This window comes from Lepisosteus platostomus, chromosome 21 (genome assembly GCF_059453375.1).
Source record: "Lepisosteus platostomus isolate fLepPlt1 chromosome 21, fLepPlt1.hap1, whole genome shotgun sequence".
NCBI lineage: Eukaryota > Metazoa > Chordata > Actinopteri > Semionotiformes > Lepisosteidae > Lepisosteus > Lepisosteus platostomus.
The window spans coordinates 11,322,746-11,348,368 of record NC_142631.1 but is presented as its reverse complement, the minus strand read 5'-3'; the positions used below and the strand labels follow the sequence as shown (position 1 = coordinate 11,348,368).

General features: G+C 40.3%; 1 protein-coding gene across 8 annotated transcripts in view; it reads left to right on the top strand.

Moving 5' to 3' along the window:
- The window catches only part of LOC148644040 (centrosome-associated protein 350), a 73,103-nt gene that overhangs the window by 14,817 nt on the left and 32,663 nt on the right, over positions 1-25,623 (top strand). For 6 of the 8 annotated variants that reach the window (XM_088615179.1, XM_088615171.1, XM_088615174.1 and 3 more), the window contains 11 exons: positions 586-679; positions 1,422-1,515; positions 4,248-4,582; positions 5,506-5,601; positions 6,365-6,463; positions 8,425-8,547; positions 8,845-9,539; positions 10,665-10,744; positions 13,520-13,884; positions 15,124-15,226; positions 24,781-24,872. In XM_088615179.1, the coding sequence (XP_088471305.1) occupies positions 586-679; positions 1,422-1,515; positions 4,248-4,582; positions 5,506-5,601; positions 6,365-6,463; positions 8,425-8,547; positions 8,845-9,539; positions 10,665-10,744; positions 13,520-13,884; positions 15,124-15,226; positions 24,781-24,872 (2,176 nt within the window). The remainder of the gene's footprint in view (positions 1-585; positions 680-1,421; positions 1,516-4,247; positions 4,583-5,505; positions 5,602-6,364; positions 6,464-8,424; positions 8,548-8,844; positions 9,540-10,664; positions 10,745-13,519; positions 13,885-15,123; positions 15,227-24,780; positions 24,873-25,623) is intronic. The other 2 variants (XM_088615173.1, XM_088615178.1) reach the window with 2 other exon arrangements.

Genomic DNA, 25,623 nt, shown 5'->3' with positions numbered 1-25,623 from the left:
ATTTGTATTCCTCGTGTCCTAATCATTTTCAGGGAAGAGCGTGGTACAAATTGGATGCTGGAAATTATACTGAATATTTTGTGAATCCAACCATTTTCGGTGCCATCAACTAGCTACATTTTCCACAGACCAAACTGAACAGACCACATTTTTACACAAAAACATTACAGGGATGCTTCTCTTTCTCTCCAACTATATAAATCATTTCAGAGCAATCCGAGATGGTGGGTTTCAAAATCCAAATTTCACCATTATTTCAGAGGGGATGACCCTGGTTCAAGGGGTCTGGACACATTAAAAAATTCAAAATGCCTTGAATACATAAGGTAAAAGGAGACTTTACTGCAATACAGCTGCTGTAATAATACAAATACTATATCTTCTATTTGAAAGGCTTTTACTGTTTGTATCAAACATTCCTTTAATCACATACATGTGAGAATGACTGCCAATTTCACCAATTAGCCAGTGTATTACTGTTCACCCTGTGTGTCTATTTACAGATATCAGAGGTCTTAAAAGCCTCGTGTGATTTTTTTTTTTCTGATGCAGCCAACTGATCTCCTCTCCCTCTACTGCTTTCAGCTCCATTTAGTTGAGGACGGTCTGGGTTTACAGGACAGGGTGACAGAGGAGCCCAGAGCACTGATGGGAGCAAGAGAACTGGAGAGACAGAAAGGTATTCCAAGGTTATTCTGATCTGATCCATAAATGCATTTGAAATACAATCGTTTCTTAATATATCAATTAAATACATGTTCTGGAACACTTCACTACGGTTGCACTCCTAATAATCAAGAAATGATAAAGTAACATCTTAAGTTATGAAGCTATATTGGGGTGGTGTGGTGGCTCTGTCACTGGAAGGTTGCCAGTTCGTATCCCATGGTTATTAATAATAACAATAGTATTAGTAATAATAAGAACAATATAATAATGATAATATTTGTCAATGCAGGAGTGAGTGTATACAGGAGAAAAATGATAATTGAGTTTAGAGTAAGGGAATAATAGTTATTTTGGTAAAAATACAATGGTTTAAAGTGATGAAGACCACCTTAAGGGAGTGATATACTGTTGTGGTGACAGTCTAAGACCTGTGTTTCAATCATTTTTACACCACCAAATGAAACCAAATACCTTGCTCTTTCAACATAGAAAACGTGGAAATACCTGAAGATCCCTGTGTGTGATATCTAACCAGTGATGAGATTCCTTATGTGTGTCATTATCTTTGTGTTAATGGTACTTCTTAGTCCTGTTTAATTGTTAGTCAGACCTGTTGGATTCCAATTAGGAACACACCATTTCACTTTCACACAACCCTAGCACAGTTTTTAATGCTGCATATTGTATTTGTGTGACACTGGAAAAAGGTTTCAGCAACAGAGGTGCTGAAGATTGTTTTACATTCCATTCAGAAAGTTCCCCAGAGATGGATGGATATCTTGGCGCAGAAAGGAGTAGCCTGGATATTGCTACAAATCCAGAAACAGCAGACTGGTCTTTTCTCAGGTAAAGAACTTCTTCCTTGGCCTCGGCTGTAGATGTTGGTGCTGTTTGCTCGTATCATGAGTTCTTCCAGTTCCCACAATGCTGTGCACCTGTGTCTACTCTCTTTCTGTTTTTATAGAAAAGGTCATGGCAGACTTCAAAACTTACAACAACAATAGTAATTTCTTGCATTTGCATTTTAATTTCCAAGTACTTATACATACAGTAGGAGGGACCCACTTCACCCACCACTAAAGTACAGCACCCATCCGAGTGGCACAAGACAGCTGTCAAGCACCAGCAGCCCCACTACAGAGCACATCAGGTGGAGAAGTGAGAAACTGTTTCTCCTATTACCTCTACATTCCCCTCATGGATAACTGCAGGACAATGCTGATCTCCCATATCATCTAATTCCAGCTGCTAAATATGTTTTCACAGCAGTGAAACTAGTATTTAAAAATATGAATGAGGATGAACTGACCACAAGAATGTGAAAATATACTGCCCTGCCAGTAGCTTTCATAAAGGTTTAGCAGCCAAATCAAAATGCAGCACAACAGACAGACTGCAGGAACTGTGCACTGACCTGGTAAGTAGACCAGAGGCTGAATCCAAACACAGGCTCGAGCCCAGCAAGGTGCAGCAAGTTGGTGGTAGTGAAGAAGATACGAAGCGTCTTTCAGGACCCTATGCAGATGACACAATCCGGAAAGGATTGAACACACACAGGGAAGAGACGAGGAACAGGGCTGGTAGACGAACAGGGCGGGGTGTGTGTGGTCCAGGGCGAACAGTCCAAAAGGGAGTCCAAAGGGAAATCCGTGGTGAGGCAAATGTCCAGAGCCGGGTGATCAATCCAAGACGAACAAGACAAAGTTAAAAGCCGGAGCGGGATCCGGCGAAGGGTCGGGGGGGGGAAGGGGGAACAGAACCAAGTGCTCCAGGTCCCGGACTTGGATGGTTCAGGAAACCAATGCAGAGCCCGGAACAGAGTGAGCGTCTGAATTTTGTGGGGAGACAGGAAGAGGGAGAAGGTGCACAAAATCAACTAAAAAGTGAACGAGCTGGAGCACCCTTAAGGGCACAATCTGATAACAAATCGAAAGGGATCGGAGCAGAAAAAAGTCAGTCAAAGCATGGTCAAACAAGCAGGGTTGGTACACAGGATGGCAGGCAAAAAAACAGGAGTCATCCAGAGATGTAGTCCGAGTAAAGAGGAGTCGAAGCTGAGGGAGAACAGCAAAGCAAGCATGGAGCCAGGGAACACTAGAGACAACAGAGAAGACTTGATGACTGAGCAGGGAGCACAGTCATCTCGTGTCCTAAATCTCATAAGAGGTGGATAACTGAACATGGGTGGGATAGATTTTCATCCTGATCTTTTTGTTATGGTAATAGATGAGTTTAGAGGACAGGTGGAGGCTTATCCGGTTGCATCAGTAGAATGGGTTATGACACAAACTATATATCATAAGTCACAAAATAACCTCTACTTCAATATGTAATTACGTAATGTAAATTATATACGTTTTCTGATGGTGCAGTATGCACAATGTTGTTAATGAACAAATGATTGCGAGTTTGTGTTTTTTACAGGGAAAATATTACAATAGCACAAACTTACCAAAATATCACAAACCCTCCATCCTTACTGTGGAAAAACAAGGAATTTGTCAAGTGCACAATACTGTTGCTGAGACATAGAGACTTTTCAGTGATCACAGTCAGGTCCAAAAAAAACTACAATAGATTAGCTGAGTGTTTTGCTCACTCAGTGAAATCTGACTATTAGAAATTTAGTGGATGTTTAATGCTGCCTAAAGACGATGTCTCTTCCTTTGTTTGTCTATATGTCTATCAAGTGGAGATCAAAGAAACTACCAGACAGAGTTAGAGAACCTATGATAATAATGGAAAATGTATTCCTTTGTCATATTTGTTTTCTGGTTTTTAGCTAGGAAAACTGTGAGGAACTGTATTAATCCTCTTGCAGAATTTTGTTTTTTAGTAGTAAACATATTGGAAAAGCACTGAAAAAAATTTGACTTGTAATGAAAGAAAATGATGAGCATTTGTTATTTTTTTCATTGTTTTGGATACTTTTTCTGTTCTGCACTGAAAAGGATGTGTAAAAAATCTAATGTTTAAGGTATGATGCCCAAAGGTTAACCTTGAATTTGAACCCTGGAACAGGCCTATATTGTCTATATTTTCCAAGATTGTACAAGACGTTTAAGGGCATGTCCATCCCAGGCACAAAAGGCCTGTGGAGGGCTGGGGGTTATTTAAATTTAAATTTGGGGGGCCAGCTTGTAAATGCCCAACTTGGAATGTATCCTAGATACTGGGCTTAGCACACTTGCTCTTATGAACAGTGCTATAGGTGCTATAATACACAAGTACAGTAGTCAGGACCACTGTTCCACGTCTTATCCAAAGGACAGAGCTTCTACAGCATGGAGTCAAAGGTCACCTTACAAAGACATTGATTTGGAAATTCTGGTCATGAGGCAAGACTGCCACCCAGTGGTCCATCAACAGACAATACATTGCTCAGTGGAATGTTTCACATAGCAAAAAATGGATTAAGCTAACCCAGGACCTTAAATGTTATGAAAATAAATGAATAATTGTTAATGGTTTGATATTTCCAAGCTTTTGGAAGCCGGTATACCCATGCAGCTTGTCAATGCTATCCCAGCTGCTGTACTTTTACTTACATCCTGGTATGATGTCTCACTTCTTGACAGCGGTGAGATCTTACACAAGAACCAGGCGCAGAAATCCAGGGAGAGCCAGGGCAGCCAGGGCCCAAGTCTGGGACAGGAATCATGGAATCCGAGGAATAGCGCCTTGTCCCTCTCCTCGCTCACACAAGACCGCCGCAGACAGCTCCTGAAGGCAGGGTCACCCAGAGGTCGCACTCTTGACCGCCTCCAGCAGCGAATCTGCCAACAGAAGCTGAAGCACCGGAATGGGGAGGGAGATGAAGGCCCAATTCATACACCTGTGGTCACCCAGAGAGGCCCTCTTGTTAGGAAAGTCCGGAAGGTCGCTTTTGCGCCTCGTCTGCCAGCCTATAGAGGTCAGTAAGCAGCCTGGATGTCACAGCGGTCAGAAAAACACTAGGAAACGGAGTAATGCCAGGAAAGCCAGTGAGAAAGGAAGATGTTGACAATTTATCTGTCTTCAAGAACAAGAAGCAGGCTTCCAGAAAACTACAGTGTCATATTGTGCCTTTTATTGCAAAAGCTGTTTAATTAAAAAAAAGGCGGTGGCTTTCCTTTGTATGATTAGCCTTCAGTCTTCATTCACACACTGTGATATTTGGATTGAGGGCATTGCAAAGGTGAAAAATGATAAAAAACAGCTGTAGCTATAGTTACCCCATAAACATCTGGAATTATGGGTAATTGTTGTGTATGACCAGTCAAAGTGTTTGGGCAGGAGCCGTTTACTACAATTTTTTTGTAGCTTTTTGTTTTATCAGTTTTATTTCTGAAAGAGACTACACCAGAAGACAATAAAACGCACTGTCTTAGAAAATATATCTATCTTTCATCATATGTTTTTCACTAACATGTAAGTTACAGTAGTGCTGTTCCCAGTTGGGTCTTGAGTCTTCAGAGGAGAGCTATTAATCAAGCATCTAAATAAATACAATACTAACACAGGAGTAATAACATTTACAAAGACAGGAGTAAAACAAAAACAAGTAAAAAAAAAACGTTTACAATGAAACTGTAATAGATGCCTAATCTGTGTTGGTGCAAATCAAATGATAATGTAGATCAGAAAGCGTTTTCTTTTGGAAGATTCTGAGCCTTTTCATGAAATGTGAGTCATAAACATAAATGCAATTACACTGTCCAATTGTTAGATTTCTTCTTGGAAACTTTCACAATTTACTTGGATAACTAGAGTTGTGGAGGATAACTGTAGCTTTAGAGCACAACATTCTCAGATGGCCTCATTTTACTTTTCATGGTTCATTTGCTGTCTCATCAGGATTAAGTACAGGGAGGGAGAAAACGGACAGATTGGAGAAACCTCTATTTAGTGATAAGTTGTCTACACTGAAATATGGACCTCGCAGATTGACAGGTCAGTGCTGAGCTAGCTAGCTTTTTAGCCACGGAGTTCCAATCAATTCTTAGGCCAGTATTGATTGTTTCTAGAAAAGGTGATGCATTTATAAGGCAGTATTAATATAGTTTGATGTAGGGTTAAGAGATGATGGATTACTTGCACGAAGAATTAGTAATGCTAAACTATGCTATGTGGCATTTTCTAGTACTAGTATACAATTTATTGAGACATGGAACAAAACAGAAAACCACTTTGAATGCTTAGAAGACTAATAAGTACCAGGAAAGACTTTTCAATATCTGTACTGTTACTTCAAGACAAACACAGTGTCTAATAATCAAGACGTGAACTATTTCTGAACTAACCTGAGCTTATAATTAGTACTACAAAAATAAAACAGCTTCTTTTGGCAACATCTTGTTGAAAGTAAATGTTCATGCCCTAGAATCACGCCTTCGTTGCTTTAAATCCTTGAACTGCACTTAATGCCATTTTTTAATGTCCAGTTTCCAAGTAGCTTCTATTGTAATACCACAAGCCTGATAGAATAGTAATTATACTGTTGAAATATATTCACTAAGCAGATAATTGCTAAAGAGTCATGCAGAGCAGAACCTTGGTTTGGCATCTCATCCAAAAGAAGGAAATCTTTTACAGTCACTGACAGAGGATCAGAAGGAACTTTCTAATAACCTGCTCATTTCCTGAACTGCTGGACCTGCTAGACATCTGTATGGCTTGTACAGTATGTCTCTCACTTATGCCTCTCTGTCTCCAGGGGGTCAGGAGACAGCAGACAAAACGGTGGGACCTGTGCCTCTAAAAAAGAATGCTATCACAAATCCTTCCTGTTTGAGGATCAGCAATGCAAAGCCAGGTACTGTTTCATCTTTACTCTAAAAAGTATATTCCCTCAACAGAAATAGTCCTAATAGCCCTCATGAAAGCAGTGTAGACATTGTATCATTTCTCCACTGTTACACATTTTGCTGAAAGACTAGGCTTTTAACGATGCAAACATGTTCAATCTTGACAATCCACTGCAACAGAACACATTTATTTTCGATCCGTAATAAAAAGAAAGAGAATAATATAAATCGATGATTCCATGTTCGCAAATGTGGAATACCGTCGTCACAGTATTCCAATAAGTTTAATATCAGTGGTAAGCAGCATCTCGTGATGCGTACTGTACCGTTTCCTGATTTTTAACAGATAGATCAGTATTTTAGAGAAAATGCAAATAGCACTCTGCTGAGCAAAGCCACACTTATGATACTTCTTTATCCTCATTTCGTAGTCTGTAGTAAAATTCTGTAAAGATGTGTTCTTATTCATTTTACCCTTTTACATCAATCTGTGACAGCTGTTCATTTGGCAACTAGGCACCAAGAGGCAGTCCAAGGTGAGGCCTATTTTGATGAATACTGTGTTTTATCATATATCATAGGAACTGGGTGCAAGAGCATTGAATATTTGACAAACTATCACAGTGACCCCATGTAGGCTCGGGCAGTAGGGTGGAGCTCATTGAATCTCCAGAGATCACCCATCATTCATGTCCTCCAAGCAGGGTCAGTCAGGGCTGGAGGAGATGGATGAATTCAAAGGTCACCTCTGACGTTCTTCAGTTAGTCATAATGTCTTCATGTCACCACCAGGCAAAACGAATGTCTTGCATTAGTGTAAAATATCTGTATTAATACATGTCAAGGGTGTCAACAGGGAATCCTTATCTGGCTATTTTAATAATCGTCACTGTTTTTAGAAAAATCCCACTGCGATATTGTTTAGTAGAAGCTCAGGCTGTTTATTTGATACCATTACATAATAATCTGTTTAGCAGATAAGTCATTTCAGAATACATTCTATTCTATAATAATGACCTAGTCAACAGGCTATATCTGTTTTGCACAGAAGACCAGAGAACTAATAGAACAATAATAAAAAAAATGCATAACAGCTCATAATATAAAGCGAGGTGGCATATGGAAAATTATTCTCTAATTTTCCTTAATGCAGTGTTTGTGATCGGTCCAAAGCACAGATTACAGTTGGATGGCCACTGTGCTTAGAAAATCTCTATGCATATGCTTTGAGTACCTGTGACTTATGACACTGGAGTATTGATGGAAATATTTTCAAATTTCAAGTTGTACTATTTACAGTGCCTTCGTACTATAAATGACTCACCCCCTTTCACATTTTGTGATGTTACAAACTCAAATAGAAATACATTTATGTGATTGTTAATGTTTAACAAAATGTTTTTTTATACGTGATGTAAAAAAAATGGAAACGTCTTGAATTGATCAATATTCTGCCTTTTTGCTATACCAGTCAAAATTGATCCCAGGCACATCTCATTTTCCTTGTGAAACCACTCCAAAACTTGAATGGAGACCACCTGTGGTCAGTGCAATTGGTTGACATGATTTCAGAAGAAATACACTTGTCTATATACACCTGTCCCTCAGTTGACAGAGCAGAAACTCCACCAGGGGCTGTCTGTACAAGAATTATGAAGGGGCACAGATCTTGGGGAGGAGTATAAAAATATATCCAGGGTGTTGAAAGTTCCCAGGGGTGCAGTCAGGTTCATCATAAGGCAATGGAATATGGAACCACCCAAACTGTTCCTAGAAGGGCCTTAGTCAGAAATGTGACCAAGAACCCAATGACCACCCTGACAGAACTACAGAGGTCCATGGCTGAGATGGGAGAACCTGGCTGTGTGACTCCCGAAGGTCTGAAGTCGTAGGGGTAGAGTGTAAGTTCACAGCTGGGATTCCACAGGCAAGCAGTGCACTGCAGACGTCTCCATGTGTCCCCGCACAGCAAGCCGCGCTCCGGGGGTGTCGGCCTGGAAGGACGCTCAGCGTCTGGTGATGCAGATCCTCGGACCCCCTCAACAGCACCCTGAAACACAGCGAGAAAACAGCGCCCCTCCCTGGACAAGAGGCAAGTGATCCCTCCGTGTCACTGCATGGCAAAATGTAATTAATAATTAGCGTTATTGTAAACAGCAGTAGTAGCTGTAAATACTGTAGCAGTAGTTGTGGTAGCAACACTAAGCTCTCTGAACTGCCATTCCTCATTATTAGTCAGTAAAAGTAATTGTAGGCCAGAAAAGTGTTGCTTCAATGCAGAACTCGTTTTTTGTGCAAAATATGTTCTGCTATGATATGCAGGTATGTTTTATGTTGCTGACATTGACATTTTCAGTCTAATATGGTTGCTTTTCTTTTTTTTTTCCAGACGCTCAGTTCCCATGTGGAAAAACGCAAGGGGTGAAGTTTCCAGGAGAACAAAAACGTAGCCCATTTGATGTCATTTCCAATGGAAAACTTTCGGCTCCCCCAAATAGTCAAACGTTCGGTAGAGAAGGCCACACCCCTTCAGAAAATCTCAACTCAAAGACTCTCTTGGAAAAGTGCCCCTCTCCCTCCGGCAGGACCTCTTCTATCTCCAAGGAGAGACCACCACCTCTAAAGAGTGTTCCCAAATCATCTAGCGCCTCCTCTTTACACACACGTCATGGCATCTCCAACAGCTCCTCCTCTCCCCAAGGAAGCACTTTTTCTGCTGGTCCCACCTCCCTCAGTAATGACCCCCTCACCCCACTGAGAACCCTGAGGAGCCCTGACTCTGCGTCACCCACCTCTGCCCTTTGTAGGAACCTATCTGGTGGAAAGGAAAATGTGGGCGTACGGCGCCCCGCGGTATCTGGGAGCCGCAGGGCAGAGGAAGTGCAGGCCTTCATGGGGCAGCAGGAGAGAGCGCGGAGGAGGAAGGCACAGCAGGAGAAACAGGAAGCTCTGAGAGAAAAGGAGAGGAGGAAGAATATGATGCAGGAGGTACTGAGGAAGCAGCAGGAAGCCTTGCACAAGGCTCAAAGAAGCCACCGCGATCGTGGAGTAAAGGAGAGAAACAGGCCCACAAGCTCCTGCAAGGTCTGTGAACACAGGGCAGTGTGTTTGACACAACCTGAAATTAACATCACACCTTCCCCCTTCTCTCAACGACAAATTCATTTCCTTCTAATCCTATCTAAATCTAAATCTCTAAATCTCTATTCACTTGCCCGTTGTACCTCTCTTCACCTCTTGACCTCACACCGCCCGAGTGTCGATACTTCTTCTCTCCTGCTCCCGCCTTCTCCCCACTCCTATCTTTGCCCTCCCATGGTCTGTCAACTGCCTGTTTTCCTCTCTCCCTCACACCTGAAGAGGGCCGAAACGTTGCGGCTCTTTTCTTTTCTTTACAGCATGGAATAAACCTTTAGTTGTTCCTTTGCAGCCTGTTAAAGCTACTGTACCTACTTGAACTTCTACTGCCTGGTTAGCAGCGTTCCTGTCCATCCTTATCCAACAATATTTCTAGTAGCAATCATACATCCCAGACCTGTCAAAGAACTCTTATTTTGTTCTATGGATGATTAGTGATACCTTATTATTATGACATCTTGACACAGAAGCTTCAGTTAATGATGAGTGGTCCTGATGGAATTGATTTATCTACTGATATATTTGATACATTTTCACTTATTCACCTTTATTATATTAAATGATCATTGCTCTTACTGTGAAGTAATTGTTATATTTGGAGACTTCAATGGGATACAAAAATGCAGTAAATACAGAAATCGTAATGGAATAGAGTGTCTATATAATGCCCTGTAAATTAAAAAAGTGGAGTTTGAGTAAGAATTTTGAATTAACTAGAATGTTGTGGGTTTAAATACCATATGGGATGTTGCTATTGTACACTAGAGCAATGTGCTTCACCCAGGATGTTCCATTAAAATGTACTAATGAGTGCAAATGTAAGTTGCTTTTGGATAAAAGCATTTGCCAAGTCACGTAACAACAGCTTTTGTGTAAAAATGAAATGTTACTTAATACAGTATTGGCATTCTACAATAACCTTCAGCGTTATACATATATACAGTACTTACTGTACTGTTGTCATATTTCATCATTACTTATAACTGGCCCCATCAAAACTGAGCAGGCTTTGATAGAGGTTTCAGTCTTTGCAGAAATACAGGACCTAGGCATTTCTATTTTGTTTTTCAGAAAGAAGAGCCTGCTTCTTTGGGTCCAGGTGAGAGAGAGCAGAACGTGAAGAAATCCGGAGAGCCACAGCAGAAAAGAAGGTGAGAGCTTACTGTCCTGTTTTATTTTCATCTCTCCAGGAAAGAAAGGCCGTTCAAATCCAGTCTTTCACAGGCACAGCTCTCCAGGTTTCATCTGTACCTTTAAATCAGGGGTGTGTGACTGCAGTCCTGGGGGCTCACTAGTCCGGTAGTGGAAAAATGTGTTAAGCCACTTCAGTTAGGCCAATATATATATTATATGGCTCTCCATACAGATTCAATCGTGCTGACTATGGCAGTGCCCTAATGCCATGATTTCATGCCATTTTAGGAGACTTGATCATAGTATTCAAAATCCTGAAAGGCAATTGCAAACTCAGTTCCGTGTTCCTCTTCAGAATTAATCGCAAACCAAGGGACACAAGTGCAAACGATGGGAAAGTGTATTTAAACCATAGAATAGGAGGTACTGTACTTCTTTACCCAAGGGTTTGTGGGTGTATGAAACAAGCTCTTCAGCTTTGAAGCCTGTTCGCTAGATTCTGTTGAGAAACAGCTGGATGAGACCGTTTGATCACGTGCTGTAGGTACTGTACCATCTACTGAATGGGCTGGAATGGCCGAATTGCCTTCTATAATTGGTAACAATTTTTATGTTCTTATCCCTGCTTTAGTATTAGTTAAATAATTATCTGCTCCAGGGAAACACTATTTAGCATGACCAGTTAAGCAAAATATTTGTTTAGTTAAAGGACCAAGAACTAAACTAGAATAAACGCAAGTGCCTCAGAAAATTGAACACTGCCAGATAAAAGTAAAGATAAAATGTGAAACACCAAGAAACACCAAGCGTGGTTATATTGCAAGTAGTTGTCACCATGAATTATGGAATGTATCGATATTATTCATTTTCATTGCTCTGAATGTCATGGCAGTTGTGATATCATTCATAGCTGCTGCTGCTTTCTTTGGAAAACTCCATGATCCTGAATGGGTTTTTTTACCAGGTGCATATTAACAACTTTCAGTGACCAGCATAGAACTATGCAATGATGATGAAGCCCAGTAAGGGTCAACAAGTCGGTTTGTATGAGTGATTAATAAAGAATGTCAAGGGCTACGTACAAAGTCACAGTAAAGTCCAATGATTGCAGTAGCAATGATTAAGTAGCAGTAACTTAATTTGTGTTTCGTAATATAAGTTACCAAATGCATATAGCAAGTATTCCACTAAGCTGATGTACAGTCTAATCTAAATCAATTCTACCCATTACCTTAGAATGTCTTTGTGGGTTTTACAGTATGATAAAAATGCATGGCTCACACAAGGACAAGGAAGCTGTGCAAAGTAGTTCAGTTGCTGTGCCTGTACTTAAATAATTAAATAATCCTGTCCATCTGGGTCCCCTCCTATGTGTTAAATGCTTTGGGATCCCTTGTGATGAAAAACTTTATATAATAGCAATTAATCATTTTTATTGTTTGTGAACACCAGCGTTGATGATGACACTGAATCTAAAATTCAATCAGAGCTTTATTTACTGTTTTACAATCAAACAGCTGAAGGCATGTGAATCATGTCCAACTAAACAGTACATTCCTTCCCAGTTTCTCTTATTGGCACGTAAATGCAAAAGGGTGTCACAAATCCATATTTATTTCACAAGAAATAAAATTCTTGAGTAATGGGTAAGCACATGGCCCAAGTCTTTGTTCTGTTATAGAACAAAGAGTTCTATAACAGGGCTATCTCCCCCTGCAACTCACAACTGGCAACCTGCTGAAGCTACAGTAAGTACTGTAGGTGAGCCTGGTCAGTACCTGGATGGGAGACCACCTGGGAACAACTAAGGTTGCTGCTGGAAGAGGTGTTAGTGAGGCCAGTAGAGGGCACTCACCCTGTGTTCTGTGTGGGTCCTAATGCCTCAGTATAGTGACAGGGACACTATACTGTAAAGAGGCGCCATCCTTCAGATGAGATATAAAACCAAGGTCCTAAATCTCTATGGTCAGTAAAAATCCCAGGGCGTTTCTCAAAAAGAGTAGGGGTGTTACACTGGTGTCCTGGTCAAATTTCCCATTGGCCTTTATCAATCATGGCCTCCTAATAATCCCCACCTCTGAATTGGCTTTATCATTCTGTTTTCCTCCACGCTGATAGCTGGTGTGTGGTGAGTGTACCGGCGCACTCTGGCTACTGTCACAAGTAGATGCTGCACATTGGTGGTGGTGGAGGGGAGTCCCCATTACTATAAAGAACTTTGAGTGTCCAGAAAAGCGCTATATAAGTCTAAGCAATTATTATCATAGTGTGTAGACGAGTGAACGGCGGCAACCTGCACATTTTACTAGATTATATCATGAATGGCCAGAAGAGGGCAGCATATCCTATGAAATAAAAATGCCCTTCTATTATACCACTCAGAAGTCCCCAGCTCTTTCTGCAAGATCAGAACTTGTGATCTAATAATTACACGATAACACTTTTTAATGTTTATCCATAAATACTTCCTCCCTCATTAAAAGCTAAGTTGTTTTTATCAAGGATGTATTATTCACCTCACAGAAAAGCCGGTTATTATATAATGAAGGAAGTGGATTTTAATTGACTTTTTCCTAATATTGGCTCATATAAAACTAAGAGGCAGTAATGGCCATAATGCTCAAGATGCTAGAAGTATTGTACCAATTGCACTTAGGGAAACAGTGTTCTTTCTGAGACATTAATTCTTCCAGCTGTTACTCAAAAGAGTTTTATGACTTGAAACTGTTGCAGTTCCAATTCACATGTTAACGTAGTGTCCAATTAAGTCATGAATACTTCCCTTTTCCCAGACCTGCAGTGAAAAAGCTGAAGATAAGGGGTCAGCCTATGGAGGGAGGCAGCCCCCTGAAACTGGTAGACCTGGCCTCCTCCCCGAGGAAGGCACAGGCCAGGCGAGTGGAGGCCCTCAGACAGGCGGCGGCAGCCCTGGGCAGCCGGGTGGAGATGCAGGCTGCGCTCCTCGGCGCAGGGAGCGGCCTGACAGGACGCCCAGTGGCAGAGCCCACTGGGCCCCTGAACAACAGGAGTCTCGCCTTGGCACTGGGAGGGACGTCGGCACAACCAAGAGACCGGGATTCCACCTCCATCAGCGAGGACCTGCCCTGGAGCGAAGAGGCCCCAGAGTGTATAGCGGCACAGCCAGGTACACACTATAGTATGATTTAGTATTTGTTTTGGTGAAGCATCTATCTTTCTAACCTCTTTGTCCAGTACAGGGTTGCGAGAGTACCAGAGCTTGTCCTGGCGCTGGCAATCATTAGTGACGAGTGAAGCTACTGTTCCAGGAACTGAAGCCACAGTCTTTATTCAGTTCTGTTCTGGTTTAGAACTCATTTTGGGTCGCTAATAAAATGAGTGGCTCACCAAAATGGGTGGCATGGTGCAGTGGGTAGTTGCTGACCTGGGTTCAGTTCCAAACCTCGGGTGCTATCTGTCTGGAGTTTGTTCTCCCCATGTTTGTGTGAGTTTTTGCCGGGTGCTCTGTTTTTCTGTTTCCTCCCACAGTCCAAAGTTATACTGGTTGGTAAACTGGCTTCTGGGAAAATTGGCCCAAGGTGTGAGTGTGTGCGCATCTGTGTTTGTGGCTATGTGTCTGCCCTGCGATGGACTGGTGTCCCATCCAGGGTGTACTCTGCCGGGTGGTTGTTTTTTGCCAGGATAGTCTCCAGTTCCCATGTGACCCTCAATTAAAAGAAAATGGGAGAATGCCTGGATGATTTTACTGTGATTTACTTCGCTTTCCTCTGTTGCTACTGTGTTATATCACAGTAAATTGAAAGTTATGGATGGATGGATGGATGTTTGCCCATTATGCCTTCCAGCATGAAGGGGCAGCAACATCCTGTTGCTGTTTCCATAACGTTAGTTTTTTTCGGGACAGGGTTGTTAGCCTTGTGCCCAACCTCCAACATGGAGGACCTGGTGCCTGACGTTGGACACAATCCCGCTACCCTGAGATTATGAGTCTCATGCTCTACCAATAGAGCTGGTCGGGGCCAAATTAAAAGTTATAAGGATGGTAAAATCGCAGTTGTTTCTTTACTTAATTGTATTATTCTGTACCTTGACTGGTTTCTGACATACAGGCCTCTTTCTGATCTTTTCAAACTTTTTCAAACAACAAGCCAGCTGTAAATTTTTCCTCCTGTGTTTCAAGTACCTGATGCTTTCATCACACTATTATCACAATACTTAGATGTGGACACATATAATGTCAAGACCTGAAGTGATCCAATATATCATGAAATAGGTTATCTACTCTTGAAGTACAAAAGAAAAATGCAAACCTTATAAGATAGGCATCCATTTTGTCATGGTTTTTGAATGATAGTTCAGTTCTTCTTGTAATATTACTCCGGAAGGGTCCTGAGTTGTGTTTACAATCTTTCCACAGGTTTCCTTCAACAGACTGCTACTGTCAGAGGGGCAGAAAGTCGAGGGGAGAAATCCACCGAAAATGCAGGACCAGCAACACTCAGCATCTGGAAGCCATCAAGGTATGTTAAAGTACTCAGCTTCACTGTGTACCAATTCAGTCTTCAGTGAAAGCTCACATTTGAGAGTTTTTAATATTGCTGAGGTATGAATTCAAGTAAAAGCCGTATCACAATTCATCTTTGCACTTTAAACCCTGCATGTAAGAATATTGCAACATAGAAATACATAATATCACTTTTTTGGGAGGGGGGGTTTGTTTTCTTTTGGTACAGTATATTACAGTAGGTAAGGGGAGATTATATTGAAAACAAGTGTCTTGTATTGAGGCAAGTGTTTTCGTATTGACTTTTCTTGAAGTCACTAGATCAAGTTAAGCTAAAGTTATACATGTAACGCAGGTCAGCATAAAATTATATCAAATACTTCTTAGGCTTCATAATAGTCGTTTGCTCTTATTGACCTAGTTAGTACAGTATGTTGTATTTTGGGTCACATACAATTTATGTAAAGGAATGTTACAATATTAAAAGTTAAGTTAATCAGAATTTCTATATAGTGATTATAAGAGATGTATATTTTGCCTCGATTGTAATTTAGCAAAATTACAGTAGCTTGTAGGCTACTTCTCTTTGGAGTGCTCGGGGATGAGAAAAAATATTTGCCTCAGTAAACCTTAATTTTAATAAAGATGACCTATTCTGTCTCATTTATTTAATTTACAGCAAATGCTTCCTGCGCATATATTATTGCAGCCTTAAGTCTGGCTGGCTGTTTTAAAAAAATTGCTTGCCACTTGCACAATCCCGACAATTGAGTTTCAGTCTGTTGTAGTCCTGTCAATTCTATTTTGGTGCTATTGTTTCCACCTGCTACATGCTTTTTGTAGTGGGTTTGCTCTCTGGCATTAAATTACAAGTAAGTAATTACTGGAAGTTTTAAAAGCTGCATTAGTTTATGAGGTGACACAAGCACAGCAGGAGTGGGTATTAGAAGTGTTTATTAAATGAAACACAAATCTTAAAAATTCCATGGTTAATAAAAAGAGAAGGGTCGGCTTTAAGCATTGGTGGATTAAAGTGAATTTTGATACGTTAATGCCCCCCTTAAAAAATAAAAAATGGCTTATGGGATTAGTACTTTGTTTGGCTCACGTAAGTGCTGAGCTTTGCTTTATTAAAAACGGTAGACATATAGACGCTGTCCTACATTCTGTTTTAGTAATTTAATAAAAACACAAGTTTTTGATTTCCTTGTTTCTATCCTTTCCTTGAGAGCAGTTAGCTTTCTCTTTTAAAACATTTCATTCTGGTTCCGCACACATTTCTTTTGGGATGTTACCTAGTTCTCTTTGTACCCGACCTTTTCACTTGGTTCAAATAACTTTCTGGGGGTCAGGCAGACGATGAAATACAGTATCTTAATTAAAATTCCTGCAAGACGGGGAGAAACGATTTGTGGAGAACTGCTGCTGTTCGATCCGCAGCATGGCGGTGCAGTGGTTAGCCCAGGAGCACTGGTACCCTGAGTTCAGTTTCAGTTATATGTTCCCCCTGTGTTCAGATGGGTTTTCTCCAGATGCTCTGTTTTCCTTCCACTGTCCAAAGACAAACGTGTAGGTTAATGGACATCTGGGAAAATTGGTCCTGTTGTATATGTGTGTGCCCTGCAATGGACTGCCACCCTTTCCAGGTATACCTGGGAAAAACTAAGGTTGCTGCTGGAAGAGGTGTTAGTGGGGCCAGCACGGGGCGCTCAACCTGCGGTCCATGTGTGTCCTAATGCCCCAGTATAGCGACAGGGACACTATACTGTAAACAGGCGCCGTCCTTCAGATGAGACATAAAACCGAGGTCCTGACTCTCTGTGGTCACTAAAAATCCCAGGGCGCTTCTCGAAAAGAGTAGGGGTGTAACCCCGGCGTCCTGGCCAAATTTCCCATTGGCCCTTACCAATCATGGCCTCCTAATAATCCCCCTCTATAAATTGGCTTCATCACTCTGCTCTCCTCCCCACTGATAGCTGATGTATGGTGAGTGTTCTGGCGCACTATGGCTGCCATCGCATCATCCAGGTGGATGCTGCACATTGGTGGTGGTGGAGGGGAGTCCCCATTACCTGTAAAGTACTTTGAGTGGAGTGTCCAGAAAAGCGCTATATAAGTGTAAGCAATTATAATTATTATTATTATTACCTCTGTCTTAAGGTACTGTTGGAAGAGTTATATCAATGACTTCTGAATTATATCTGTCATTTCCTTGAGCACAATTGGTAAGATACCATCAGGCCCTGGGAATGTCTTAATCTTGAGTATTTCTATACTAATTCTGTCTAATAAGCAACCTCTATTCCTTAGTTAACACCTGTTAACTGAAATACTTGTTTAGTAAATCAGTCAGTACCATGTCTTTGCCTAGAAGGTTGCCATTTTTGTTTCATATGCTTTTTATTTCATCCTTGATGGTTATTGTACTGGAAAAAAGGTTTGTTATTTAAGCCTCAATTTCCTTTGCCTTTGTGAGGCAAGGCAGTGTCTGCAAAGTGCAAAGTGATTCAAGAGACATACAATAAGGCCAAAGAGTTAAGGGAAGTGCACTTGGCTTGGTAAAGAAGTTTGTGAGTTGATATAATGAGAAAAATAAGAAAATAGACAGATGGAAAAAAACACTAGAAACTATGGGTGTCTTTTTCCAGAGTTACTTGCTAGAGAATGTAAAGCTTATGCTGAAGCTAATAGGGATCTGCTGAGATGTCATAAAGGAGCTGGGAACTTGATAACCACTAGAGAGAGCAGTGAGCCATGATTTCAGCCTGAATAAAAAAAAGATATTTAAAACACAGCATCTAGACCCTCAGACGTAAACTCCCTCCCCTTTCTTCTCGGTTTTTTGGGGAAAATATTTTTTATGAATTTCACTTTTTTCCAAACAGAGCAGTTAAAAATAGGGCAATATTTCCACCCCTCTCACATTCCCACCAAAGTGATGCTTTGGGTATGTTGGCAATGCTGTACCACCTTCATGGGGCCATGCTTTGCAGAACAGAGAAATTACAGAAAAAAAGAGCCAGGTAGTTCATATTGAGATATCCTAATATGATAAGTCCTAGAATGAAAAAAACGTATCTGTATGACGTTTATGATTATGGAGAATGAGTATTGTGTTTTCACACAAAGGTTTTCAAGAATCTACTGAACATCAAATGCAAGTACATAATTACAGAACCCAAATGCAGTGTACAGTGAATCAGGCAAAATAGAGCAGACTACCCCTAATTGTCACAAAACACGGGGGTAGAATTGATTTGTTTTAATTTGGCATCCTCTGGAGATCATTCACACAGTGAAATGAAGTAAATACACACTTTCTTTCCATGTCAATTTAGAATTGTCGGTATGCGGTTTTTCCCATCATATAGTGAGGGAGAGAGACAGTTATAAAACGAGAATGATTCAGGAGAAAACACGCATTGATTTGTATTATGCAAATATGAGTGGGAAGAGAATTGAGTGTTTTTATCTGGTCATGTCTATGTCTTTGTTTTTCAAAATGTTACTTAAACTGTTTACTGTAAAAGCACATACAGAAAACTACATCTCAGTTCCAAAACCCTTTCTCCATGAAAAGGTTTAACCGGCAGTAATGATGTCTTGCACTTGTATTTTACAACCCGATGGCGTGCTAAAATCATCAAAAATAGCAGAGGGGAAAGGCCCTGGGAAATGTAACATGTTTTCAGGCTAGAGAGATGTGCAATGTTGAGTATTGTTAAAGGAAATGGGGGCAGAGGGAGTCAATTGACAGACACCTTAAAGAAAGGGTGCTTTAAACAAGGCACACAGGGGTTAAAGTGGGAATCCCTGACAAATGCCCCTGGAGGCACTTTCTGCCTCTAAACGCCTTTGCTTGAAGGGCTGGTGTATAAAATTTTAATTGTATTAATGAAACCTGATCTCAAGCTCGTATAATCTTGAGCTAGCACTTGATATTCCCACTGCGACCAATCAAAAGTGTTCTGGGCATCCAGTGAGGTAAGGGCATGTACAGTATAAAGTGTAGGCAGAGGTGAGCTTTAGTAGAAGCTCTGTGATACAGCCTGCTTGATTGTGATGTAGGGCTTCAGCCAGAATGAAAGAAAAAAAAACGATTTTATAATAGAATCATTTTGACTTTGCAGTCCCAATATTTTTGGAGGGCACTCTAAAACGGAACTGCTAACATCACTAAAAATATATATTATTTTTTTTACGTAATCCCCTGCAAGACCCCTTACTGTTCAGTTCACTGAACCTTTTGTAGGCATCTCCAGTACAGCCGCCTCTGAAGAAGACAAGGTCCATGAAGACTTCACAAAATGCCCATTCAAATCTCTGAACTGTATAATGTAGAATACAAAGGGCAAAATGTGAAGATTCTGGTGGGATTAGACAGAAGCATCCTCTGGTTCAATATATGTTAAAATGAAAAGGATTGCCTCATATTTTGTATATGAAATTTGGCAATTAATTGTCTAACGAGGGTAATTTTTAATGCAGTAGCATCAAAAACACATGCTGAGTTTAGTTTCCAAATCAGTAATTTTACTCAAATGAGATTAATGCAGGTGTGTAGTAAATACAGTGGAATTGCCTGTAATGAAGAATAGTAAATTCGTACAAATTTGCAGAAATCGGCAAGGTCATCTAACAGCTTCATGGGTAGTACTTCACTGTGTAACAGAACCCATAGCTCGAATGGCAGATTAAAGATAACTTCCTCTGGAGCAAAAAAAAATAGTCTTCAACTGAGGACAAACAGGTACCATATATTTATCAAACCCACATTAGAGACAGTTTCTCAGCGCAGAACGTGACACACCACGATATTTGTCTCTTTTGCCTTCGATCAGTTGAGTCTGTCATTCATTGATTGCATTCATCTGGTCCCAGAATAACCTCATAGACAACAAGTTCTAATGGGGATTTGGTCAGGAGATGAAAGAAATTAGGTCAGGCGTGAAGTAAAATACTTTTTTCCAAAATATTGGTTGGTCACACCCTGATTAAAATACAGGACACAAATTACTTCATAGTACAATTTAAAGCGCTCTTTGCCTTTTTTCTGCACAGATTTCTTTATCGTTGCAACATGTTTTCACCTTTTATAATAGATCTAAGCAGTATTGTTCTTAGAAGTTGACCCTGCATATGTTTCAGTATAAAATAGAAATACTGGCCATGGGTATTGGAGATCACATCCAGTGTCTTGAGACCTAAAGATGTGGCTTGAGTATGTACAGGGTAGTGTATACTAATCCTTACCATGCCCCTTAACAGTGTACCACCCTGCCTCCATTAAAAAAACATCCTCAGAACCCCACCCCCAAAAGACCTCAATATAAGTCAAGGCACCCCATCTCGGAACTCCTCTCAGTTCAACCCCATCTGCTTGTCAGATCTGTCACTCTTTTACTGCTATAAAACAAAATTGGATTTATGTGATTACACATAATCTGCGATGTGCCAACTTTCTGTCAACAGCCTTTGGAAGAGAAAAAAATGTTTTGGAAGCATTCAAATCTATAACAAACGTTGCAAGAAAAAAATCTAGACCACATCAGAACAAATGTATATTTTTATATATTACACTGTGTAGAGGGGTGTACAGGAAAAAGGATTGGACACCTGCCTCCTTCATTTCTTCTTACTAAGCATGTCCTCAGAAATATCAGAGCTGTCAAGGAAAGCCCTGAAAATCTTCGAAGATTATATAAAGTTAAGGTTCATGTTAATATACTGATAACTGTTTTACGTTTGTGCTGTTTCTAATAATTGTGCTTTTGCAAAACCTTTGTGTACTACCAAATAATTAATTATTGATTATATTTTCCTATTTTCTGGACAAGTACCTAATTTACTAAGTGTTCAATATATTTTAATAACAATAATGCTCTTGAATTGCCAACAGCAGAAAAGTAATTAAAAGGAAATTAATTCAAAATTGAATAATGGGTCTCAAGGCTGATTCCCATACTTAATCTGGGTCCCTGCTGGAGAAGGTTTAGAAGCCCTGTTATGGGAATGTATAGCAGAGAAAGAGAAATGCTTCTTACACAGGGTTGTATATAAAGTATCTGGCTCAAGCTTCTTAGTCAGGTGGCTTAGTGCAAACATGGGGCTCTTTTAAGAAATGCTTCAATAGCATTTGAGATTTAGAAATTTCAGACTAAGCTCGTAAATCTCAAAACAAGCAAGACTGGTCAAAAGCCTTCCTGTTGTTTGCTACCTTCTTACGTTTCTATGCTCATTGTGGTAAAACAGTACTATTTGTAATAGTGATTTGTAAATCCAGTGGGGTGTATGAATACAGTTTCAGAATGGAGGTATAAAGAAGAAGAAATCCCATTAGCAAGTCTTGTTTACACCAACATAATTCACAAGTCTGATTGTATACTGTATCTGTAATGAAATTTGAAAATTTTTGAGTGCCCCTTGGTAACATTGAAAACATATAAGTATCCTCAAGTGGTTTTAGCTGAAGTGTACTGTTTCTTGTCACTTGGCAGTACATGAGATGTTTCAGTCTGCTGAGGTTGTTTTTGTTGGTAATTTCCATGTTTAGTTCTGTTTTTCATTTTTTTTTTGGTGCGTGTTAGGCACGTCATCTCAAGGTAGTGGATCAGAACAATAGCCTTTTCAGAAAGACGGTCATTTCTTTAAGTTGTTTACTACAGGAACACGGACAAATAGAATGAAGAAGAAGGCAATCTGTTTTTGAAAGGACCTCTTTTGTTAAGCTGGGAGTAGGGGCTCTAAGGCAGACCTCTTGCTGTCTGAAACAGAAATGAACAGCTTATTACTGTGTGAAGAAAAACAGATGAAATGAGATTTGAGTAAGCTGATTGCAGATTAAATGCCAATTGACATCTAATTCATTTTTTTCTTCTCACATAAACAAAAAACCATCTGTCCTCATTTCTCAGTTATTATTTTTTTCCACTCTGTATAACTGTTGTTATTGACTTCCATACTGGCTTGGGTTTCAGTCTTTATGAACCTTTTGGGTTCTTAGAATATGGGTTATGGTGCCCTCTTAGATCTGCATGCTAATGGAAAACCTTAAAATTAGTTTTGCCCCTAGATCTGTGATATTTTAACCATAATAGCTGAACTTATCCCGTTCCAATGATGAGGTTCACTTCTGAGATAAGAAAGCTTGAGATTAAGACTATTAAAGAACTCTGCAGCCCAAGCAGGGTATCTAAGAAGACATCAGAAGCCCAAACTATGCTTAAAGTAGGATCACACCTTTCCACAGTTCTTAATTAAATCTTTCTAAATCTCCCCATTTATTTACCAGTTTAAGAATGTCACACCTCCTCTGGAAGTTGTCTCCTAGATATCCCTCATTTTAGGCCTCATTTCTCACCTTATCGATCTTACCCATTTTCAGATTCTTTCTTTTATCCTCTTTGCTCAGTTCTTTCCTTCACATTCCTGTTCATTTTCTCTCCTTTACACCTCATGTGGCTGCACAGCCAAAAGTTTTGGATCTGCTTTTCACAAGCTTACTTTCTTGTTGCTTTTGATTGATTTGTTTTTGCATCTATAACTCTCTCTCCTAAAATACTGCTTTTCAAATTTAAAGATCATTATGAACATTAATTCAGACTCACTTGAAGTTTAATAATTAAGGTCCATCCGAGCTGATTATAATGATTCCTTGACAAATGAGGCCTGTATTAATGGGTTGCAAACCTTATAATAGATGAATAAACAACCAAAGACGTGTCTGATAAACACAGTTCTCCTATATATTCTTCAATTAACATATGCATTATCGGAAATTTTATATTCAGCTGATGTTCATTCTTACCATCATTACATTTTAGTAAATGTAGGCTTTGCAGCATCTTCAAAATTGGTTTGAGGGAAAGCAGTAGCTTTTAATTTTTGTCTTATCTTTTTGGTTATTTTGGTGTTCTGCATTTCACAATTTCCGAAACCTACCTGTATTTGCACCAAAATTGACATATTTAATTTCAGTCTTTGAAAATTGACCATCAGATTGTAATGTTTATTTTTTGGCGAATTCTCAAATTCTGTAATTTTACATACAGTACAGAAATGTTATGTATATACATTTTTTTTTTATTTTAGTGGGTGGTTGCACAGTGGTGGTGGTTATCGTTGCTGCCTCACAGCACTTGGGCCCTGGGTTCAATTTCTGGGTTACTATCTGTGTGGAGTTTGTGTGTTCTCCCCTTGTTTGCATGGGTTTCCTCTGGGTGCTCCAGTTTCCTCTCACAATTCAAAGACATTGGTAGGTAGTGTGTACCCTCTGACGGACTGGCGTCCTGTCTAGGGCATATCTTGCCTTGTTGCTAGGGTAGGCTTCAGCTCCCCTGTGATCCTGTATTGGATAAATATATCAGCAGCCATATCACCCTACAACTCGCAACTGGCAGCCCACTGAAGCTCAGCAGGTGTGAGCCTGGTCAGTGCCTGGATGGGAGACCTCCTGGGAAAAACTAAGTTTGCTGCTGGAAGAGGTGTTAGAGGGGCCAGTAGGGGGCGCCCACCCTGTGGACTGTGTGGCTCCTAATGCCCCAGTTTAGTGATGGGGACACTCTACTGTAAAAAGGAAAAGGTGCCGTCCTTCAGATGAGACATAAAACATTAAAAATCCCAGGGCATTTCAAAAAAGCTCTTTATAAGTCTAAGGAATTATTATTAATTATAAACCACTAAGAAAATGTTTATTTTAGTGAGGAAAGTTGAGGAAAAAAAACATTTAAATTTTTGTATACTCCCCACAATTTTTGGAATCGCCACTTCTGTGTGTTTCATGCCTGAACCCTCCACAGATACACAAGGGGACCAAAAGCCGTGTGACTGCATACAGGAAAATGTGGGCAAATTCTTCCGATTATTTCACCTTTAACCCACTTGTCTTTTAACATGTACTGGGTATCAGAGCCCTGTACAGGACGTTCAGTGCCAACTAGAGTAGAGGCACATGCCTCATTGCCAGCACTGTATTCCTGCCAGATCGACTAATCCCGCCCTCGGTAATGTGTAGCCAATCTTGCTCACAGCTGGCAAGGACATGACCCGGACTCAAACTCGCAAACCCCAGGGATCATATAGTCCAACCAAGTTAGCACTCAGTCAAGCACCTTCAGTATTTGATCAACTGGAGAGGTCCATCTTTTGTTCAGTCTTATATTTGACAGCTCCAGTCTGACCCTGCAGAGTCATAGTCCACCAGTTCGTTTGACTCCCCAGCACATGATTAAAGAGCTCAGAGGACAGTGTGGCCCTGGAGGACTGGAGCTAAATGGGTCTACTGATCCAGATCTTTATTCTCCAGCTAAGTAATATTATACCAACAAGTCGGGAAAATCGACAGTGTACCAACCAGTACTGTCCTGTAAGTCAGGATCTCTGTCCCCAGGCACAGTACTTGTTTGTCTCTCTGTACAGATTTAAATTATGTGTTTCTTAGACTCCTGAACGAAGATGACTTTGGCCTGTCTTGAAATGGGAGCCTCTTTTTTTTCCCATTTCTTTTCACTTAAGCCTCAGTTACAGCCAGGAACATGGGCACCGACTAACCTGTTTGTAATCTGTTTACAGGACCCAAAAAGGAAGTCGCAGACGGGAAGAGGTTATTGACAAAAACCAAGCAGGAGCTCATGCCAGGAGGGAAAAGGATCAGAAGACCTCAGGTACACACTGTACACCAGGGGCTTGGTAAATTTCACAAGCAGCCTGCAACGTATTCACTTCTCTTTACACACCTGAATGCCGTTGATACTTTAAACATCATTAATAGTCCAACTGACAACTTGATTGGTTAGTAAGAGTGCAGATCTTAACATGTGGTGTGGTCCCTGCCCTTGTTTTCCCCTTGCTAAGGTCTCCGAAACACTAGCTCATTGTTTGATACTTTAAGCAAAATTCGAGCATTCCTCAGTCTTTTTCATACCCTAGACATAGCTACTGTATGTACAGACTCAGATGGTACCATAACTCTTGTGTTAAGAAAATCAACAGACTTAAATATATTTAAATTTCAAACCAAAATTCAACCCCCCCCCCCCCAAATAAAGACCCAAAGTTACAGCAGGTACTTTGCGTTTTAAGCATGTAGGAAATTAGGCATTCTAAATTGGCTCCAGGAGTCTAATGTGAAACAATCTGGTTACATAGTTTTGCAGTTGCTAAAAAAAGTCCAATTTCACAAGCAGAAGCTTACTGAACAACAGGACCCCATAAAGACTCCATGATCTGGTTTGATTAAAGGAAAACATCAGGTAAAATTGTTGGAAATCTTGGGGGGAAAAATCATTTCAATTCAACTGCATTCTCTACCTTTTTTTTATTAAAATATGTATACAAGTGTTTAAGATTAATTATGTTAGCAAGGCCCCTTTCTTTACCCTCTTAAGTGCACATCAGAGTTCAGTTCAGATCAGG